Raw genomic sequence first — 20,101 nt, forward strand, 5'->3', positions numbered from 1 at the left:
CTCAGAGCAGTGTTGTGAAGGTAAATTAATAAATGTTTGTGAAGTACACAAATCTTATAGTGATGAATGCTGGAGAAAGGCCCATGAGGAAATTAATAATTCAATTTTAAGAAGAGGGTTTGAATAGTATGCGGTAAATAAAGCATTGAACTATGAGGAGAAAACAAAGTAAGTGAGCATCATCCAACCTGCTCAGTAAGGAAGGTCCTGTTGACAAAATAGAGTCTGATTATGTAATTAAAGGCTGCATTGTAATCTGTAGGCACAAGGTGGCCAAATTAAGGTTGCATAGGTAAACGTAATTCCAGCACTTTTCAGTTTTTGAGTGTTTGACCTTGCAACGTCAATCATGTTCTTTTAACGTAGTTTTCTTGTATAATGTAGATATAAAATTACAGCAAATGTGGTCCCTGAGAAAACACCAGATATGACTAGCGCTCTAATAACAGGAAAAAAAAGATATAAAAATAGTGTGAAAATAAAAAAGGTATTGTTTCTGGTAATGGGATGGTTTCTGCAGAAAACCTGTCTTCTTTATCTGCTGTTGACCAAAGACTTGCAGAAAAGTTTCTGTGGTTAACTGAAGGCCTGCTGCCAGGATCAGTGATGTAAAATGCAGATGATGTAACACAACTTTCCATTCTTTTAGGATGTAATCTATTGTGTGATTTGGGAAATCAGCTGGTAGGGTTGGGCAGTGGTTTTTTCAGGGTATGTAGAGTAAAAAGGAGTAATATAGACAGTAAATTGTATTACTGCACATTCAATTTTATCCTATTAGTTGTTGTCTCTTGACAACTTAAAAATCATGTTGAAAGCAAAACATTTTTATAGGGGCCAATTTAATTTTGGAAAAAAAATTCATAAGTTTATTATTTTTAATAAAGATCACACATTTTCTTTCTCTTTTACCTCAGAAATATCGTACAAGATAAATTTGCAGCAACAGTTTACTCAAGAGTTGAATTTGATAAGCCCTTTTGCTACCACTAACAATGAATCTCACCATTTACAGCAAATGGTTCTTTAACCTGTGAGGCAGCTCCTCACGTATGTGAGCCCAAGACATCTCTAGAAGGATACAGCTCTTTCAGGTATATGTGGTCACTGAGGCCACTCAGCCTGCAGTACAGGTAGTAGAACAAAAAAATAAACATGGTGACTGTTAACTGTAACGTCTGTCTCTGCTCCCACCCAACTTTGATGGGCCCGTTTAACTGTGGAGATGGAAGTATGTAGCAGGTGAAAAGATACTGGAGTTGAGGAGCTGTGGTAACTGGGAAGCTCCCAGATTCTTGCGTGCACTGCAGACCTGCTCCCTAGCTTGAAAGTTGAAGCCAAAGAGCAGAAGAGTGGTGGCTGGCTCCTTTTAAGCTTCGTTGTTTAGAGCAGATGTCCATTCTGTTCTGTGCTCCCAAAGGAGAACACATGCATCAAAGGATCCTACCATTATTCCTCTGGTAAGTGGGAGCAAAGGACAGAGAAGCAAAGCCACTAGTGCATGTCTGTCAATAGTCCTGATTTGGTTGTAACATTCCCAGGTTTTGAAAACTTCTTCTGGGAAACTGCAATCCCAGACTGTGGCAAGCAGCTACGCAAAAGCCCATACCTTTTTCCTCGCCAGCTTGCTTCTCTTAGGTGCAGACAGCTAGATCCTAGCTCTGGCTTCCTGCAGCTGCCTGTAGAACTGTGCCCAGCTGAACAAGGAGCTGGAGGCCAGGTTTTTGCACTGAAGAGAGAGACATGCAGTAGGTAGTAGTCGACTGAGCAACAGGGAAAGAAGCCTGCACGCTTTTGGGGGAGCAAAAATAGTCAGCAGGGGATAGATGTCTCAAGTTATGAGGGGAGGTTATGGACAAGAGGAAAAAAATCAGAGCAGTGTTATTATCAGGGTATGCTATTTTAAATCAACTAGTGGTCTGGGAACTACTGGAGTGTTCCATGTGCACTCTGGTGAATTTGAGAGGATTTCTCTTTCCTTTTTTTCTCATGTTGTATGAAGAAAATAACCTGCTCAGAGGTTACACAAATATGTCCTTCAGTTGGGGGTCTGGCAGCTCCTGGGTTCCTGCTGGTTTGGAGAATTGTTGCCAACTCCAGGAGAGTGGGGGAGAGAAGAGAAAAAAGTATAGCAACAGCAGGGGTTGTGGGGGAATGTGGAGAAGAGAGGGAAGGAAGGAGAAAAGCAGTGGGGAAGGAAATGGGAAAGACTGAATGTGAAGGATCTGGGAGGGGAAAATGCAAGGGGAATAGCATAGAGAAAGGGAGATAAACTGCTAAAGAATGAAAATGTTGGAAAGAACACTGTGAAGCTAAGAGGGGGGGGCTTCACAGAGGGGCAGAGACTGGAAGAAAGAGGCAGAGGAAAATAGGACAGCACTCTGAGAAAGCTAGTGGGAAGAAAAAAATTACCAAAATGCATAAAAAGAAAAACTTGAGGACGGAAGAACAGACCGAAACAAGAGGGGAAAGGGAATGAGAATTTTTTTTGCAGAATCTAACACAAAAGGACCTGATCTTGTTGTGGCCTCTAGGTGTTACTAAATTATAAATGGTACGTAATAAAGAATGGATAATTAATATATGAGATGTAGAAGTGAGAACAAGGATGGGGGGGTGTATGTGTGTGTGTCCAAGTACAGCTCAAGTTACAGATGAAGGAGGCTTCCATGCAGAATCCTGTCACTTTAAGTCAGTCACTAGCATAATTCTCTGTGCTGTGCATCAAAAGTCAAAATGAAAAGTCTTGCTGCAAAGAAAAGGCAGTTAGGGTGGGATTTTCAAAAGTGCTCAACATTGGTCTAACTCTGCTTCTGTTGAAGTCAATCCCATTGGTTTAAACGGGAGCAGAATTAGGGAAGTGATGAGTGATTTTAAAAATCCTACCCTTAATTCCCAAATGAGGGCTCATACAATTGAATTCTCTTAGGGACAAATGATTCCCCAAATGCCCAACCTGGAGAGCTCTGTAGCTCCTTGGCCCAAAAGAAGGGACAAAGTTTTTATTTAAAGATGCAGTTAGCATTGCAGTGTAAGGCCTTGTCTACACTGGCAAGCTTCTGCACAGTAAAGTAGCTTTCTGTGGTGTAGCTCCCGAGGTGAACACACTGCCAAGCCACTTAGTGTGCAGAAACTGCACAGTTGCAGCACTGTAAAAAAAAAAAACAAAAAAAAACCCCACCCCGACGAGAGCTGTACAGCTTTCCGTGCCAGGACTACCGTGCCGCAGCGCCAGTGTAGACACCCTGGCGATTACAGCACTGCCATTGACCTCCGGGGAGTGTCCCACAATGCCTGTTCTCGCCTCTCTGGTCATCAGTGTGAACTCTGCTGCTCTGTCCTCAGCGGTTTCCCTTCAGCGCTCTCTGAGCAGTGCTGTAACTCTCGGTGATGTAATTCTGCCAGTGTAGATGTACCTTAAGAAACAGACAATCTATACCATCCCACTCTCTTAAAGAATCCAGGATGTAGACTTCCTGATTTCTTTGCTAAAAGGAATGAATTCACAATCACAGTAAAATAACTTTAAAAAAGTAATTCTGTTTTCAAACTGTATTTTCACTCTCATGTAGCTTTCTCAAAAATGGATCTGATGGGCAAAAAACTGTCTTACTTGGGCTCACCCAAGTATTGAGGGATTTTTGTTTTATCAAAACTAATGAGTATTGTTGATTGAGGGCCTCATGAAAAATGTATCTTTGGGAGGGAGGAAAAATGCCAAGCAAAGAATGGCAAAACATTTTTTATGCTCACATAATTAAATAGTTAATTTTAAAACTTAAAATATGCTATGGGCCTAATGCTCAATGGGGACAAACGTCTTTCAAGTATTTGAAGAAATATGAAGAAAAATTAAGTTAGGATCATAGAAATTGCTAAGAAGGATCAGAATTATGGTCCATCCAGTCCAAAATCTTGTCTCTGACAGTGGTCAATACCAGATATTTCAAAGAAAGACGGAACAATCTCCATAATGGACAATAATGTACTCAAAGGGGCAGTTTATTTCTGTCTCCTGTTATTTAGTGGTTTGATTATGCCTTGATGACAAACAGTTTGTGCCTTACCCATTTTTTATTGTATCTAAGGCAGGGGTGGGCAAACTTTTTGGGCCAAGGGCCACACATCTGGGTGGGAAAATTGTATGCAGGGTCGGGGCAGGGGGTTGGGGTTCCGGAGGGAGTGCAGGGTGTGGAAGGGGGTGCGGGAATGGCTCAGGGCAAGGGATTGGGGAAGAGGAGTGTATGAGGGGGCTCAGAGAAGGGGGTTGGGGTGTAGGAGGTATGCAGAGTGCAGGAGGGGGCTCAGGGCAGGGGTACAGGAGGGGTGCGGACTGCGGAAGGGAGCTCAAGGCAGAGGGTTGGATGCAGGAGGGGTGCGGGGTGTGACGGGGCGCAGGGGAGGGAGTTGGGGTACACAGGGGTGCAGGGTGCAGCAGGGGGCTCAGGGCAGGAAGTTGGGGTGAAGGAAGTGTTCGGGTTCCGACCCGGTGCCACTTACCTAAAGTGGTTCCGGGGTGGCAGCGGGGCCAGGGCCGGCTCCCTGCGTGCCTGTCCTGGCCCCACGCCAGACCGCTCTGGGGAGCAGCCAGAACCACGTCCCTGCGTGGCCGCTGGGGGGGGCCCACAGGGCTCCACATGCTGCCCTTGCCAGCCCTCCAGGTACCTCCCCCAAAGCTCCCATTGGCCGCAGTTCCCTGTTTCCGGCCAATGGGAGCTGCAGAGGGTGGTGCCTGGAGGCAAGGGCAGCGCACGAAGCCCTCTACCCCCTCCTGCTCCCCCCCCCCCCCCCGGGACCCCAGGGATGTGGTGCCGGCACGGGGCCTGTGGCACCATGGAGGGCAATCCTGTGGGCAGGAATGCTGCTACTTTTTTTTTAATATATGGATATATCTTCTTAGTGTTGCCTTCAAAACTAGCAATTTATGAATGGGAATATGACTTGGAAGAATATTAATTAATAGTAACTGTCATAAATATAGAGGGAAGAGTAATCACCTTTAAAATCCCTCCTGGCCAGAGGAAAAATCCTTTCACCTGTAAAGGGTTAAGAAACTAGGATAAACTCGCTGGCACCTGACCAAAATGACCAATGAGGAGACAAGATACTTTCAAAAGCTGGGGGGGAGGGAGAAACAAAGCCTCTCTCTCTGTCTGGGTGATGCTTTTGCTGGGGACAGAACAGGAATGGAGTCTTAGAACTTCGTAAGTAATCTAGCTAGATATGCGTTAGATTCTGATTTCTTTAAATGGCTGAGAAAATTAAGCTGAGCTGAATAGAATGAATATCCCTGTCTGTGTGTCTTTTTTGTAACTTAAGGTTTTGCCTAGGGGGATTCTCTGTGTTTTGAATCTAATTACCCTGTAAGGTATTTACCACCCTGATTTTACAGAGGTGATTCTTTTTACTGTTTCTTCTATTAAAATGTTTCTTTTCAAGAACTGAATGCTGTTTTCATTGTTCTAAGATCCAAGGATTTGGGTCTGTGGTCACCTATGCAAATTGGTGAGGATTTTTACCAAACCTTCCCCAGGAAGTGGGGTGCAAGGGTTGGGAGGATTTTGGTGGGAAAGACGTTTCCAAACGACGCTTTCCTAATAAAAATAAACCCAGATAAATGTTTGGTGGTGGCAGTGGAAGTCCAAGGGCAAAGGGTAAAATAGTTTGTACCTTGTGGAAGTTTTAACCTAAGCTGGTAAAAGTAAGCTTAGGAGGTTTTCATGCAGGTCCCCACATCTGTACCCTAGAGTTCAGAGTGGGGAAGGAACCTTGACAGTAACTTTGTGTATTCTTTTGAACACTGTTTCCCAAATAATTGGTAATAAGCCACTGATGTCTTCCAGGAAGGGTCTGGGTGTGTCACCTGTCACCCTTCCAATCAGGTCCCGCCTCCATGTGTGCCCTGAAGCACTAATCCTGACTTCTCTCTTCTGCTGGGCTGGGGCAGGAGGCAGCGATGTGGGGAGCAAGGTCTGGACAGTTGCAGCAGCAGTGTGGAGGAAGTGGCCGGAACTAGTGGATGGACAGTTAGCAGCCTGTTAGTGGTCGCAGCCCAGCCATGGGGGAAGAGGGGCCAGCTGGGGGGTAAGGGGGAGAGCAGGCCTGGGAGACCAAGGGCAAGGGGGCTGGGGAGAGCCAAGCGTTGGCTTGGGGGCTAGGATGGACTGGGGAGGGAGGAGCAGGGAGCTGTAGGACTGAGTGTAGGGGAAGCAGAGGAGCTGAGTAGCTGCAAACAAAATAAAAATGTCTGCACAATTACATGATTTAAAAAAAATAGTATTTTTATTTTTTTACACACACACACCAGGAGTGAGGGGGTGATGGATGATTGGCAGATCCCTGGTGGGTCGCCTTAGTAAAAAGTTTGGGACCCACAGCCTTAGAATATTAGGTCAGCTTAGATTGACTGTATGGCTGTCAGTCATACTGTTTACAGTATAATTGGCTGTGACCCTTTGTCTGAGAAAATAAAAACTCACTCGTCAGCCTCCAACTCTCCCCCAGAACATGAATTAGCAGATACTTACCTGTAGAATATTCCACTTGAAGTTAAATATCTTTCTTTTCTCTAGATGTCTTCTTGTAGGTGTCAAGCAACAGGAGGGTAGAAGGGGGCTTTCTGGCCTAATACTTGAATTGAATCCAAGTTCTTGATATTAACGTGACCTTGGGTTAAAGCCAAATACTTTCTGTATCATATGCAATTCTTAGTGAGTTTAAGTCACTTTTTCTACTGTGGTTTGGTCTAGTCTGGTCAGAATCTTACCTGTACTGCCAGCTCATATCATTCAAAAATCACGAGTCAGGCCCAAAAGAATCATGAGATTGTTAAAAGTAACACCTTTACGTCCTCTCTGGTGTTTGAAATTTCAGGGTTCATGTTTCCCACCTTTTCTTTGCAACCAGGAGGTTAGTGACATGACTCCAGGAGCTAGGTCTTTCAGTAGATCAGAATATCACAAGACTCTCAATAGAATCACCAGAATTAGCATAATTGCTAAACTCACTGATGGCTTATTTACCTGGTAATAGGTTTCCTTTCCTTTTTTTTTCAATTTATTTTTATTTATGTCGATAAGACTCCATTGAAAATGGAGTTTCATCAGATTAGTTAATGGAAAGTGGGTGGTGGTAGGCACATGCTGTGTGACGGGGCAAGAGACGTGTCTCTTCAGGCTATATATAAAGTTATTCTTATACAGTAGTGTATTCAGTGTCATATTTTAGTATTTTCAGTGTATTTGGCAAATTATCATTTTTATTATCATTTTCCTCCTTCCATATTGCAATTCAACAGCCTCTCTCCTTCAATAAAGTTTGAGTTTCTGCTAGTCAGCACTGAGTAGCTCAAGATTGTGTCAGGGTTCTGCTAGCTTGGAGTAGCTTAATGACATCTTGCTAGATAGGACATCAAAAGTAAATCTTTGTTAATCGACTCCAGGAACCTAGTTGTCCTCCTTTTTGTGGTGGCTGTCACGCTGTCTGGAGTGGCTCATGACCGTGAGTGCCTACCTTAGGGCAGACATCGCAAACTGGCGGTATGTTCTATAATTCGATTTCACCAACGTAGTAACAAATGTGAACTCCCAAAGTACTGTAATAGTCTTATATGGAGTCACAGCCAGGCCTCTTAGACACTCCAGTCTTTTTTGCCACCCAGGCAAACTGGACTATGTGATAAGTGGTCACTTACAACAAAAAAATCACAAAATATTCTGGTTGCACCCAGTCCAAAGAAAGCAGTCACTCACCCAGGTCAATTTGCACCCCAGATCTCACATTAAATACAACGCTGGCAGCCAAGGTGTATTAGTTGAGAGAAAAAAGGAGTTGTTCAGAGGTTAAAGCAGATGAAAATATATGTACGGATGAGTCACAGTCTATAACTTTGAAAGGTAGCAAAGATGTAGTAATCTGCCAGTTCACAAAAATTTTTTAGGGCTACGCAGAGTAACTCTGGGGACCTTAGTCTTTTCTTTCAGTTAGAATCCAAACAGTCCAGAGATGAAGAATTCTTTCTTGTAAACATATTTATAGCCTCTTCTCACACAAACCAAGCTGACAGCAGCAGTTCCCACACAGGCCCCTTCTTCCGGAGGGTGGGGAGGTATGCACTTTACAAAGTCTTTGATCCTTGATCTCACACAATGGCTCATTTTTGTTTAATGAACAGGATTTAAAACATCTTGTAAGAAACCAGCATTTGCATTCTTTCTTGTTCGATGGGTTACTTAGTTATAAGGCTATATACAATACAGATGTTTGCTGTTATGTTCTGACTTGGGGTACAGCTGAGTGAGAACAATATATGCAGCATCCTACAAGCATTTTATAAACCACTAACCACATTCTTACAATCTTAACATATACTATTTATTTTGATAATGCTAACACAGATAAGCAAGACTGGTTTCTAACTATGCACTTGTAAGTGTTCAGTGAGGCCTGGGGCTTTGTCATAAGCTGGCACCTGGTCTGCCAGCCTCACGGTGGCTATAAATCTTCTCTCTCTGTTTATCTTGTATCATTCTGCTAGAATATGAAAGATAATTTCCTGTGGTATGCTTGTTCCCTATCATAAATACTTGTTCGCACTTTGATATTTTTGTCATAATTTTCATTCTATCTAAGCCACAAATCCTTGTCCTTTTTTTTTTTTTTAAATTTATAATACTCTTGCGGCTTTGACAATACTCTTGTCAGCTTACCAGAAAGAATATTTTTGAGCTCTTAGTATCCATAGTATTGTCAAGTAAATACAGTTTGTGAGTATTCTCACTTTGTATTACTCAATCTTTGTATTGAATTATGAGAGTTCTGCTGACAGATTTCCTTTATTAGCTGTGGCATATTGCCCATAACAGTATTCTTACTAGCTCTCCCCCTATGCGTGCTTTCTCCCCCTATACACACTTTCTTTTACACTACTGTAGGCATAGAAGTTGAGGTTAACATTAACTTTAGTGAGTGGCTGGCTAAATCCCCCTGTCAGCTTTGAAATCTCAATCGGAGTGTTTATTCTAGAAAGATCTGTAGGGACTCTGGTCTTATTTTTAATTGGTATCTCTACGTGAGTTGTGAGGATGAGGTAATGGGAGAGAGTATGTAGGTGTTGGTCTGTCAATGATTACTGATAACAAGTTACCATAATCAGCTAAACTGTTGACAGAATGATTTAATGGTTGAGCAGCAGAACCCACCAGAGATATCTGGACCTGCACTAGGTCCGTCAGCGCCCTAACAGATCTTCCCCCTGAAAGAAGCTGACCTTAACCTTGAGCAAGAAGTGGTCTGGCTTTGATAAAGATGTTATCTTCAGACCCCCAACTCACAGACCAAAGATAAGATCCAGAGTGTGTCCTGCTATGGATTGAGTTGGAAATTTTGTGGGACAGTCCTGTGATTTCAAGCTGGCCATGAGATCCCATTTTGATGTGAACACTGAAATTCAGCAGAAAGAATAAGTATTGATTATTCCTAGTTTAGGCTGGATATCAATCAGAACTTCTTGACCCAAGGAAAATTGTGAGAGTCCCATCACTAGAAACTTTTAAAACAAGACTGAACAAAGTCCTAGGAAATATGCTGTAAAGAGCAAGGATGGTGATTAATTGGAGAGGGTTCAGAGAAGAGCCACAAGAATGATTATAGTACAGTATTAGAAAATATGCCTTATTGTGGTAGACTCAATAATGTCTATCTACTTAATGAAAAGGTTAAGAGGTGACTTGATCTCAGTCTAGAATTACCAACATGGGGAACAGATATTTGATAATGGGCTCTTCAGTCTAGCAGACAAAGGTATAACAAGATCCAGTGATAGAAAGTTAGACAAATTCGTACTGGAAATAAGGTGTAATTTTAACAGTGAGGGTAATGAACTATTGGAACCAGTTACCAATGGTTGTGGCGGATTCTCTATCCCTGACAATTTTTAAATCAAGATAGGATGTTTCTTTAAAAGATATGCTCTAGATCAAAAGGAATTATTTTGGGGGAGTTCTATGGATCGTGTTATACAGGAGGTCAGACTAGATGATCACAATGGCCCCTTCTGGCCTTGGAATCTATGAATCAATGCTGCATTGGCAGGGTATTGGAGCAGCTTACACTAAGGGATCTATTTCAACTTAACCATCTGTAATTCTACTTTGTAAGTTAATTTTATTTTTATTACATAAAACTGCCTTTAGAGTGTATGTTTATGTTGCATGAACTGTGAACTCTGGTTCCGGAGGTTAAAAACAGGAAACTTGTCAGTTCTGGGGAAGCGGAGTTGGGCCAACTGCATTGCCATTTCAGTTTCCTGGTTTATGGTCAGATAACTTCAGAATATTATAAATACTTGGTGTTTGTTAATTCAAAGTAAATATACCATTTTATTCTTATAAATGAAGTGGCATATTAGCAACCAATACTTTTGGAACTTTTGCATAATTAGTTAACTTTTAAATTTCTCTGAATTTTTGCCAACAGGATTGATCGTAAAATGTCAAATGCTCATACAAATTATAAACTGGATGAAGCCCAGGCCATAATGAATGAGCTCCGAACCATAAAGAAAGCTATTTGTATGGGTGAGAAAGAAAGGCAGGACCTTATGCAGGTAAGAAACTTTCTACTGGATGAATAGCTGCAAAAATGTAGCTTCCCCTGGTCTCTACTGTTTTCCCTTGTTTGTAGGTGCATAGGAATTGCTAAACTGAATCAGATAGTGGTCTGATCTAGTCTGATATTCTGTCTGACATTGATCAGAAGTAGAGGAGAGGTGCAAAACCCACATCGTGGACAGATTATGCAGTAACATGCTTATCTGGAAAGTTTCTTACTCATCCCTATCCATTAGTGGTTGGCCTATGTCCTGAGCCTGAGAGTTCATATCCCTGAATCATTTATACCCTAGATAGTATAACTAAATCTTATTATTCATATAAATGTCTCATCTTTATTTTAATCCATGTAAACTCTTGACTTCACGGATACCTTGAGTTTCACAGAGTAATTACATTACATAAGAAAATATATTCTTTGATCAGTTTTACATTACTTGTCTTTAATTTCATTTTATGTTCTCTTTTTGTTTGTATAATGAAACAGGGAATGTGCTAACCCACTTATTATTTTATATATCTCTATACCATGTTTCCTCCTATCTTCTTTAAACTATGAAGTGTTTATTTTATTAATTTATCCTCATTTAGAATCTATCCAGGCCTCTAATAACATTTTTGCTCCTCTTGACCATTACAGCTTGTCCTATGGTTTTTAAAAATTCAGTGATCCACCTTTTTGGCTTCAACTTCCAACGGAGGACTAGTAGTACTATGATGTACTAGTCCAGATAACTGGAATGTAATCACATATGATTGTATGAAGCCTCTTCATCTCTATCTCACTATCATTAGGCATTAACCTCTCCCCTTTCCTTTTTTTAAGTCTCAACTACATACCATATGTTAGCATTATACACCTTATTAAAAAAACCCAGAGAGCCTGTGGGCTCGGAAAGATGACAAGGATAGTTCTGTTAAATCACCTCTGCTGTGCAAGGGAATATCTTGGCTGCTAACTTTTAGGAGCCTAGTAAGTTAACATAGCCTTTCAAATGCATCTTTCATCTCTCTCTGCAGTAGTTTCATCATGTTCTGTTACCTTTTGTTTGATTAATTATCTGGGTATCTTGTAATCTTCTTATATTATGTTTCCATAGTTTAAAAATTATTCAGTCTCTGAAGCATTACCCAAAGGTCAGCTGATGGACTACAAAACATTGTCTAAGTAGGCAGAACAGTGAAGTCACTATTAAAAATTTCAGCCTTGGCAACTTTCAGTATATTTGCTATTTTGTATTGGCCAACTTTTAAAATGGTTTTCAGCCTTCCACATGCCATGGCTAGTGAGAAGAATTAGAAAAGCAATTCTTCCTGGATTCCATAATGCACATTTGGGGAAAGTAACTGGCAGTTCAAAGATTTGTGTGTGAGAAATCTTGGATCAGCTCAACTACTGACCTTGTTTAACTCTCCCACTAGACTATTTTTTTTATTCTTATGTCTTAACCCAGCAACACAGTGTCCACCTGAAAGACTGAGAAGTCTTGAGAATTGGACCTTTAAAACAAACTTTAAGAGTGATAGCAGTGGCCTAAAAAGTACTATTAAGTAATTACAAATCTAGGATCAAGTTAAATATCATGGACTGAAACGGGTCCTCTGGCAAGCCTGGAATAAGAAGTCATACAGAACAAATGAGACATTTAGGATGATATTGGTCGTTGGTTTTAGATCTGTTTTACTGATGAGAATTGAAGTTGTCACAATTGTATATTTCTTCCAGTGCGTATTATGGTGCAATAGTCTTTTAATATTCATTTGTTTCAAAATTAGTAGTTACATATTTTATTCAATTTTGGCATACTTTACAATCCTGACCCAATTTTAAGGTTTAACAAAATAAAAATATTTAAATTTCAAAATATGAGTATATCAGTCATGTAGAACCAGAATGAAGTCTGTTTAAAATTTTCCATATTACTCTTACATTTTAAAAACATTGCTTAGCAGGAGAAGGGAAAAAAAATCTCACTCACAATAAACACATTTTGGAAAAAGCAGTGGTTTTGGAGGAATTGGGAGTTTTATGTTTAAACACTTTGTAAATTATTCCAGAAAGAGGAAATAGAAAACTTCATAACTACCTCTTAATCTAAATCTGTAAGGTGTAGGCAGTGGACCTAAACATAGCAGAGGTGACTCAGTCTTCTGTAGGTGCTCAGAAAACTGTGGCTGTTGTAGAAATATGATAATTGGACGAGGATATGTGGGAGAGAAGTCTGAGGCAAGGAAGGAAGAGGGGGACAGATTTAAACTGGGTGCTGTGGTTAGAAATAATACCATATATGTGGTGTCATTGCTCCAAAAAGATGGGGGAATGTTTATAAAGTTTGTGTGCGTGGTTAGACTTCTGAGAGCTACTCTTCCCCCGTGCCTCCAAAGTGTAGATTTATATTGATTTTGTCTGCGCCAGTGTGTGTGTTTCTTTTTTAATTTTAACAGCCATTGACAGCCCTGGGGAGATTTTCTTTTTCTTTTACTGGGTTGGGGGATTGAGTAGGAAATATTGAAGTTGAAGAGTTGTTTCTATCTAACATGAAGTACAGGTCTCTTGCCCCAAAATAGTATCTGATAGTGTGTGTGTGTGTGTGTGTATGTGTATTTGGTATAGTGTCCCTATGAACTATGGATATGAACTATAGGATAGAACTATGAAGTGGGAGAAGTTTCAGGCAGAAGACCCCCATTGCCCTACACCCAGCACAGCTCCATTTTCCCTGTACCTCGTGGAGATGAATGACTTTGAGCCGGGCAGGATAGATGAAAGTGGGACCACACCGTGTGGTAGAGCATGTGTGGGAATCAGAGGGCATTAGGCCCCTCTCCTCTATTAGCTTTCAGGAAGGGCTTTTTTCTTGCTTCTGTAGTTGTCCAATTGTAAGCAAAGGGGAGATGCCAGAAGTACCATGTTGTCTGCAGCTCTTTGTGAACTACGGTTTGAGAACCACTGAGCTATATTATGTCTTTTTTTTCTTAATAAATTGGGTGTGCCTAATAACTAAAGGTCGTTGCAAATTCGCAATCCCCATGGGAACCTAAAATCAGCAAACTGTGTTTCACTGGCACTGAGCCTCTGTAGTTTAGAATCCGATTAGTTCTTTGTAAGGTAACAGTCTTCTACCTGATGCTGGTCAGTATGGTCATAGTAGGTTAACTTAATTTTTGATGGGATTTGTTAGTGTGGCTTATCTCTTTTTGGGAATGTGTGGGAGAAGTTTATTTAAATATTTTATGTTTAATTTTTTCACAGTGGTGGATGCCAGTGGTCTCTCTCATGCATGCCACACTGTATGGTTTTTGTTTTAATTGTGCCAAAAGAAAAAATCTTTTGAAAGTTTGCAGGACCGGGTGAATAATCAAATAGTCAAATCATGAAATTAAAAATTGGCTATTTATCTTGAAGAAAAACTCTGCTTAATGGGAACTTTAAAAACCCCAAATCATGTTGATTAAGCTTGTATAAAAATCATATTTGCTTTCTTCTTTTAATTAACATTTAATTTTAACAAATTGAAAACTTTCCTTCCTACTGGCAGTTGCTATTTTGCATGATTGTGTCTTACCTGTCGTTCTCCCTCTGTGCTGTTCTGCACCCTTACCGACACAGTCTGCTCAGATCCACAGATTTCACAGTGCTGTCCTTCCTGCAATCCAAGTGAAAAACCTCTCTGGCCGCATGGACCTTGCGATTATAGAATCCAGGGATGGAATTAACTGTGATTTAAAATTGAAGCAATGGGTGATATTTTTTCAGGATGGGTGAGGGATCAGTCACTGAGGAGTGTTATGTGTTTGATGCAGGGGCAGGTAAGACATGGCTCTGCTGTCTGTCGTGGAAGATGGCAGCTGCTGTGTATTAAAGTCAGAGCTAATCACACCTCTGAAAACTGGAAAATTTGACAGATATTTCTTAGCTATTTGTTGTTCTTGGATTTAAACTATATTAGTTTTAATAAACACTTAAATACAATATACAATCATTGGGGGGTTTTGGAAATGGAGTTTTCAAAACAAAGATCCCATTTCACAGAATGAAATGATAAATTTGACTTTCTTACAGGTAGCTTTTTTAATAAACCTCCTATTATATCCCAATAATAGAAAAAGTAGTGGGTGGAATAATTCTCCTATTTTTTTTTAAATGGACAACCAAAATTAGATTCTATTAGATCACTTTTTTAATGTTCTTTTTTTAGAGCCTGGCGAAGCTAACGGATGGATTCAGGAATAGCTGTTGTATTACAGACTCTCTGCGAGGTCTCCAGCACAATTCTGGTTCACTCAGTGACTCCTGTTTACCTCAACAACACTGTGATGCTTGTTCTCAAACTGACATCACTGGAGAGGTATGTGTTCCAATGTGAGATGTTTGCTGTGGAAAATAAGCTGCTTTTATGTTAGTCACATGATTATGGTTCGTTTTCCATTTTAATTCAAAGATGTTTTGGCTGTGGTGGAATGGATGCTTGGAAGAAAATACTGTTTGTTTTTTTCTCCATTTTTTTAAAAGAATCCATTTTAGTTTAATAGTATGCAAATAATGTTCACTAGTTATGTGCTTTGTGATTCTAATCCTCAAACATGCAAAAGGCCTTTGTGAAATGTGTTTGCAAAGGAATCTGCTCCTCAGTTCCATCAGTCTGGGCTGAAGTGATCACTTTCTTACCTTCGCCATGACTAATGGGCAGATGGCAAAGTAGATTTTGAATAATAGTTCCCCACAGGAGTGTTCACAAGCCTCCCAGTCTATGGTTTTGCCTTTTTATAGTGCAATTGTTGCCAGCTGTTTGCACCAAGCATCAAACTTTTACTAGTATTACAGCCATGCTGGAGGGGAAAAAATAAAGTGTTGTAGGTGCCCAATTTGACATTTGCTTCAAGGACTTGTTACCCTCTGAGCTGTCATGTTTCTTTACCACAATGGTTTCATCTTTTCATCTGGATTAAAAGATCCAAGATCTAAGTTGATTTCCACTCCTTTCTTCCAAGATAGAGAGAAATTTACAATTTAAATTAGGGCTCTAATATTTTTTCTTAATAAGAATCCACTTCCTTCTAGATCTAGTTGGTCAGCTTTCGCTGTCATTTCCTTCAAGTCCTTTTTAAAAACATGTTCAAGAAAAGTATAAGAGCACCACACTTAAACAACACAATGTGAATTACACTGTGATGTGCATGCCTGTTAAAGTGGTTACCATGCACTGCTACTTTGGTCATTTGAATTAGGTTTTCATGGGCAAAAAGTAAGCAACTGCATCTGAGGAAATTAGAAGTGTAGTTGAGAGCCCATTCACAGTGAGATAGTATAAGAATTTGAATGTTACTTCAGATACAAAGATTGTTACAATTCAAGATCTTTAAGTTAACCGCTTTTTCTGAGCGTTGTATACCATGCATTTTTCTTTGGTCCGTTTTCCCTCTAGTCCCTTTCACCCATGAGTGATGGGTGAGTAGAAAGGGAATTTTTTATAAATACGACGTGTGATTGTGGTCTGTGAAGAGTTTGAAGGAATTTATCTGGCACTAACTTTTTCTCACATGGTCCAAAGTGAGAGTCATGTGGTACAATTGGAAAGTCATTTGTTGAAACTGGTGGTGGGTCAGACTGCAGGCTCCTAGTTTACCAAAAGGATAATAGCCATATCCTCTGCTTCAGAATGCACACACAATACCATCCAAGACAAACCAACTACGGTATCTTTTGAAGACTAAGTTTGTATAGTATACATTTGGTTAGAAAATATAAATGTATAACTGCATAAGGATAACCCTTGCACTCCTGAATTTGAAAAATATTCTGGAGTGGGGGAATTAGTATCAGCTGATGGTTGAGTGTGGGAAATTGGTGGATTGTGTTACCTGTGCCTGAAGGTGCATAGAGTAGGATAGGCAACTGACAAGGGACTAGAAGCTCAGTGATCTGGTGTGTATGGGGATCTAGAGAAGTTATAGCTATTAAGCTATATGTGGCTGGCTGGGAGAGGAACTAAAGCTGCACGTGATAGAGCATATTGCCCGAGGAGGGTTTGCAGAAGAGAGCTAGCTTTGCTACAGTAAGAATTGCAGCATGGTGACAATGCTGAAACCTTTTGATTCAAGAAGCAGTTGTAGCACATTGGAATAAAACTGTTTAATCTGTTTATTTCTAGATAAATTTAAGCAAAGAGACATGGATTCCAGGGACTAAAATACTGAGTAATGCTTCAACATATAGGGAACATCTTTCTTTTTGCTTTGGAAGTAAAACCCCAATGACTTTGCACTGAATTTTCCCATAAAATAAGAATACTACTGTGATAAGCAATTAAATATTGCACTCATTTGATATATCCTGTACTTTACATTTTGAACTCTGACTTAGGAAGGTCTTGACAATGCATAATTAAGTGTTACTAACTCGTTTAATTTCCAGAAAGGCTGTTTTTACTGAGAGGGCTAACTTTACACTTACTGCACCTTTAGATAATTTATTAATAACCCAATTTCATATCTTAAGAATCCAAACTATCTCTTGCGGACACATTTTTATTTGAAACATTGACAGTTTTTTGGTAAGCTTGGGTGGGGAGACTACATTTTATTTTTAGTCTTTTTTTAAAATGTTTGTTACTAATGTGTGTTGTGTTTCTCCACCTTTCCTTCTCTTCCTGGTCCTCAACTCCAAAAAAAGTTTTGCTTTGATGATAAAACAAGACTTGTGGACAAAGTAAGACTGAGCTGGCAATATGAAGAGGCCAAAAAGAGGTAAGTAAACTTAAGCCTGTTATCTGTTCTTTGTGACTACAGCTTTGGAAATAGATTTGAAGCAAAGAAACGATATCACTTTCAGTTTACCTCCTGAAACAATTTTAGAAAGATTAATTAACTGAATTTGCTAGTGCTTAGTCCAGAGGTAGTTGAGGTTTGCTGTAACATAACATTATTAGTAAGATTACGATACTTGTTTTCAGGGGAAAATCCAAGTGTCAGACATATCAGAAGCCCCATATACATTTGCACTAGTTTAAAACTGTGGTTTTAAAGTGGCTTTGTTAAACTGTCGCAAAACCCTGTGTGGACACTCTTAAATTAATTTAAATCCAGTTTATATCTGTTTAGCTCTTTGGTAAATTTACAGGGCAAGCTAAACCAATATAACCAGTTTTAAGTCAATATAAGTATGACTGCATAAAGGTTTGCACTAGTTTAACTAAATCAGTGTAGATAAGGCTTAAAACTCAAAGCGAGCTAGTGAAAACAAAACTTTCTTAACTGAACAGCAGTGCTTTTAAACTTTTGAGATCTCTAATTAACAAAGGGTGGTTTTTATTTTTAAAAACAAAATGTTTGAAATTTGTTCATCCTTCACTAATTCCTTCGGACATACCTGCCTACCTAGTGATTTGACTTTTTTTTTTTTTTGCATTAGTGTATCAATCCTGCAGAACATAACACTGTAAAAGTAAATTGGACACTCTTCTGGTTTATGCATCAAGAAAATTAACTAATTTCTGTTTGCTGTGCTACTTAGCAGCTCTATTCTCCTCAAATTACGTGCTCAGTTACACCTGTGCAATTGAAGGTGATAGGGTAGCACTAGTATAAATGGTAATTTGAGGACAATGAGATTGCATCGCTGTAACTGTGCTTTTTATAGGTAGGGTTGGTAGCACCGTTAAGATTGCCTGACACCTCCCACAACCATGTGTTCAGTAGCATATAACTTTGCCAAAACTTAACCTTTGGGTCTGACATTTTCCAAGCCAGGTGTCTGCCTTAGCCTAAATTTTTCAACATTTCAAGCAAAGTGGTTCAGGCATTTCTCAGAATGAGGCTAGAAAAAATAGATCCTTTGCTCATGATAAAAAATTCTGGTGACCTTTTCTTTTGGTAGCTATAGCACCCCCATGCTTGGGAGCAGAGTCTTGACATTTGGCAGGGGGTGAGGGTAACACTGTGTCAGGGATTTTCTTTTCTCCATTCCTGTGAAAATCAGAATAATCTTGGCCAAGGTTGAATAATTGCATTTCACACATGCTTGATGGTGACTTGCTAGAACTTCACATCTAAATTCTCTGAAGATTCTGTCCATACTGAGTATAACTCCAGCCCAGGCTAAGCAGGACTTGCCCTGCCACAGCTAAGCACCAGGACTGAAAGCAGGGAGGCTGACTCTCATCCATTCTCAGTGCACTGCTGCTGGACCCAGGAAGCAAGCAGCAGGAAGCGGTCTGATGTGAATGCAGGGGGCACAAGAGCTGGATGTGGGAGGAAGGGAGAGGGAGGAAATACATTGGGGCAAAGAATTGAGCAGGGGTTACTGGAGTTGACTGGACAAGGAGACTGGGACTGGGAGACATATTGCAAGAAACCTAGGGAGAGAGACTGGGATTGAGAGCCAGTGAGGATGGAGAACATGGGTAGTGGAGGATGGGGGAAAAGGGGAAAAAACGATTAGACAAGGTTCTGAGAGTGGGGGAACTGGGACTGGGTGGGTGAGGAGCAAGGGGGTGAGGAGGAACTGGGAATAGCTGAGCAAGAAGTATGAGAGGAGGAGTCCTGGGGGTGAGACAAGGACTTGTTGGGCAGTGAGACTGTGATTTAGGATTAGAAGCCTGAGGAGTGGAGGCTGGGACTGGCTAGGTGGGGAGAATGGCACTGGGACAAAGAGCCAGGGGTGGGAAACAGACAAGCATGTTGCAAGGCACGGAGCAGAAGAAGTCTTGGATGGAATGGACAGAAGAGTCTGTGTCCACCAGAGACAGTCCCTCCAAAGGCTGGAGTGGAACTTAAGATTCCTGAGCTTCCTCTGCTGCCATCAAATATCACTGAAACCTACTGTCAGAGGGTGTGTTTCATCCCCCTCTCCTGCCGGACCGCACAGAGCGGTGGTGCCCAAACTTTTCCTGTCGCTTTCCATACCAATAATGGAGGAACTGGGGGCCGAACTGGGTATGGGGGAGGAATTAGGGCAGAGGCGGAGTTGACGTGGGGGCAGAGAGGGAATGAGGGCAGAACTGGACTAGATGATGAGCAGGGGATGGAGTGGAACTGTGGCTGCGGCCAGAGCTGGGCAGGGGTTGGAGTGGAACTGGGGCTGGGGCCGGAACTGGAGTGGGGCTGGGTGGCACTCCCTACCCACCCCTCTCCCTTTTGGGGGCTGGCCCTGGCCCCACTGAACTTCCTGAACATTCATAGAATCATAGAATATCAGGGTTGGAAGGGACCCCTGAAGGTCATCTAGTCCAACCCCCTGCTTGAAGCAGGACCAATTCCCAGTTAAATCATCCCAGCCAGGGCTTTGTCAAGCCTGACCTTAAAAACCTCTAAGGAAGGAGATTCTACCACCTCCCTAGGTAACGCATTCCAGTGTTTCGCCACCCTCTTAGTGAAAAAGTTTTTCCTAATATCCAATCTAAACCTCCCCCACTGCAACTTGAGACCATTACTCCTCGTTCTGTCATCTGCTACCATTGAGAACGGTCTAGAGCCATCCTCTTTGGAACCCC

The 20,101-nt window shown here is 40.9% G+C and overlaps 1 protein-coding gene across 4 annotated transcripts in view; it reads left to right on the forward strand.

Moving 5' to 3' along the window:
• Positions 1–20,101, forward strand: part of WWC3 (WWC family member 3) — a 174,680-nt gene that overhangs the window by 83,786 nt on the left and 70,793 nt on the right. For all 4 annotated transcript variants that reach the window (XM_075131229.1, XM_048860547.2, XM_075131228.1 and 1 more), the window contains exons 6-8: positions 10,477–10,606; positions 14,810–14,959; positions 17,284–17,357. In XM_075131229.1, the coding sequence (XP_074987330.1) occupies positions 10,477–10,606; positions 14,810–14,959; positions 17,284–17,357 (354 nt within the window). The remainder of the gene's footprint in view (positions 1–10,476; positions 10,607–14,809; positions 14,960–17,283; positions 17,358–20,101) is intronic.

Source organism: Caretta caretta, chromosome 1, assembly GCF_965140235.1.
Source record: "Caretta caretta isolate rCarCar2 chromosome 1, rCarCar1.hap1, whole genome shotgun sequence".
NCBI lineage: Eukaryota > Metazoa > Chordata > Testudines > Cheloniidae > Caretta > Caretta caretta.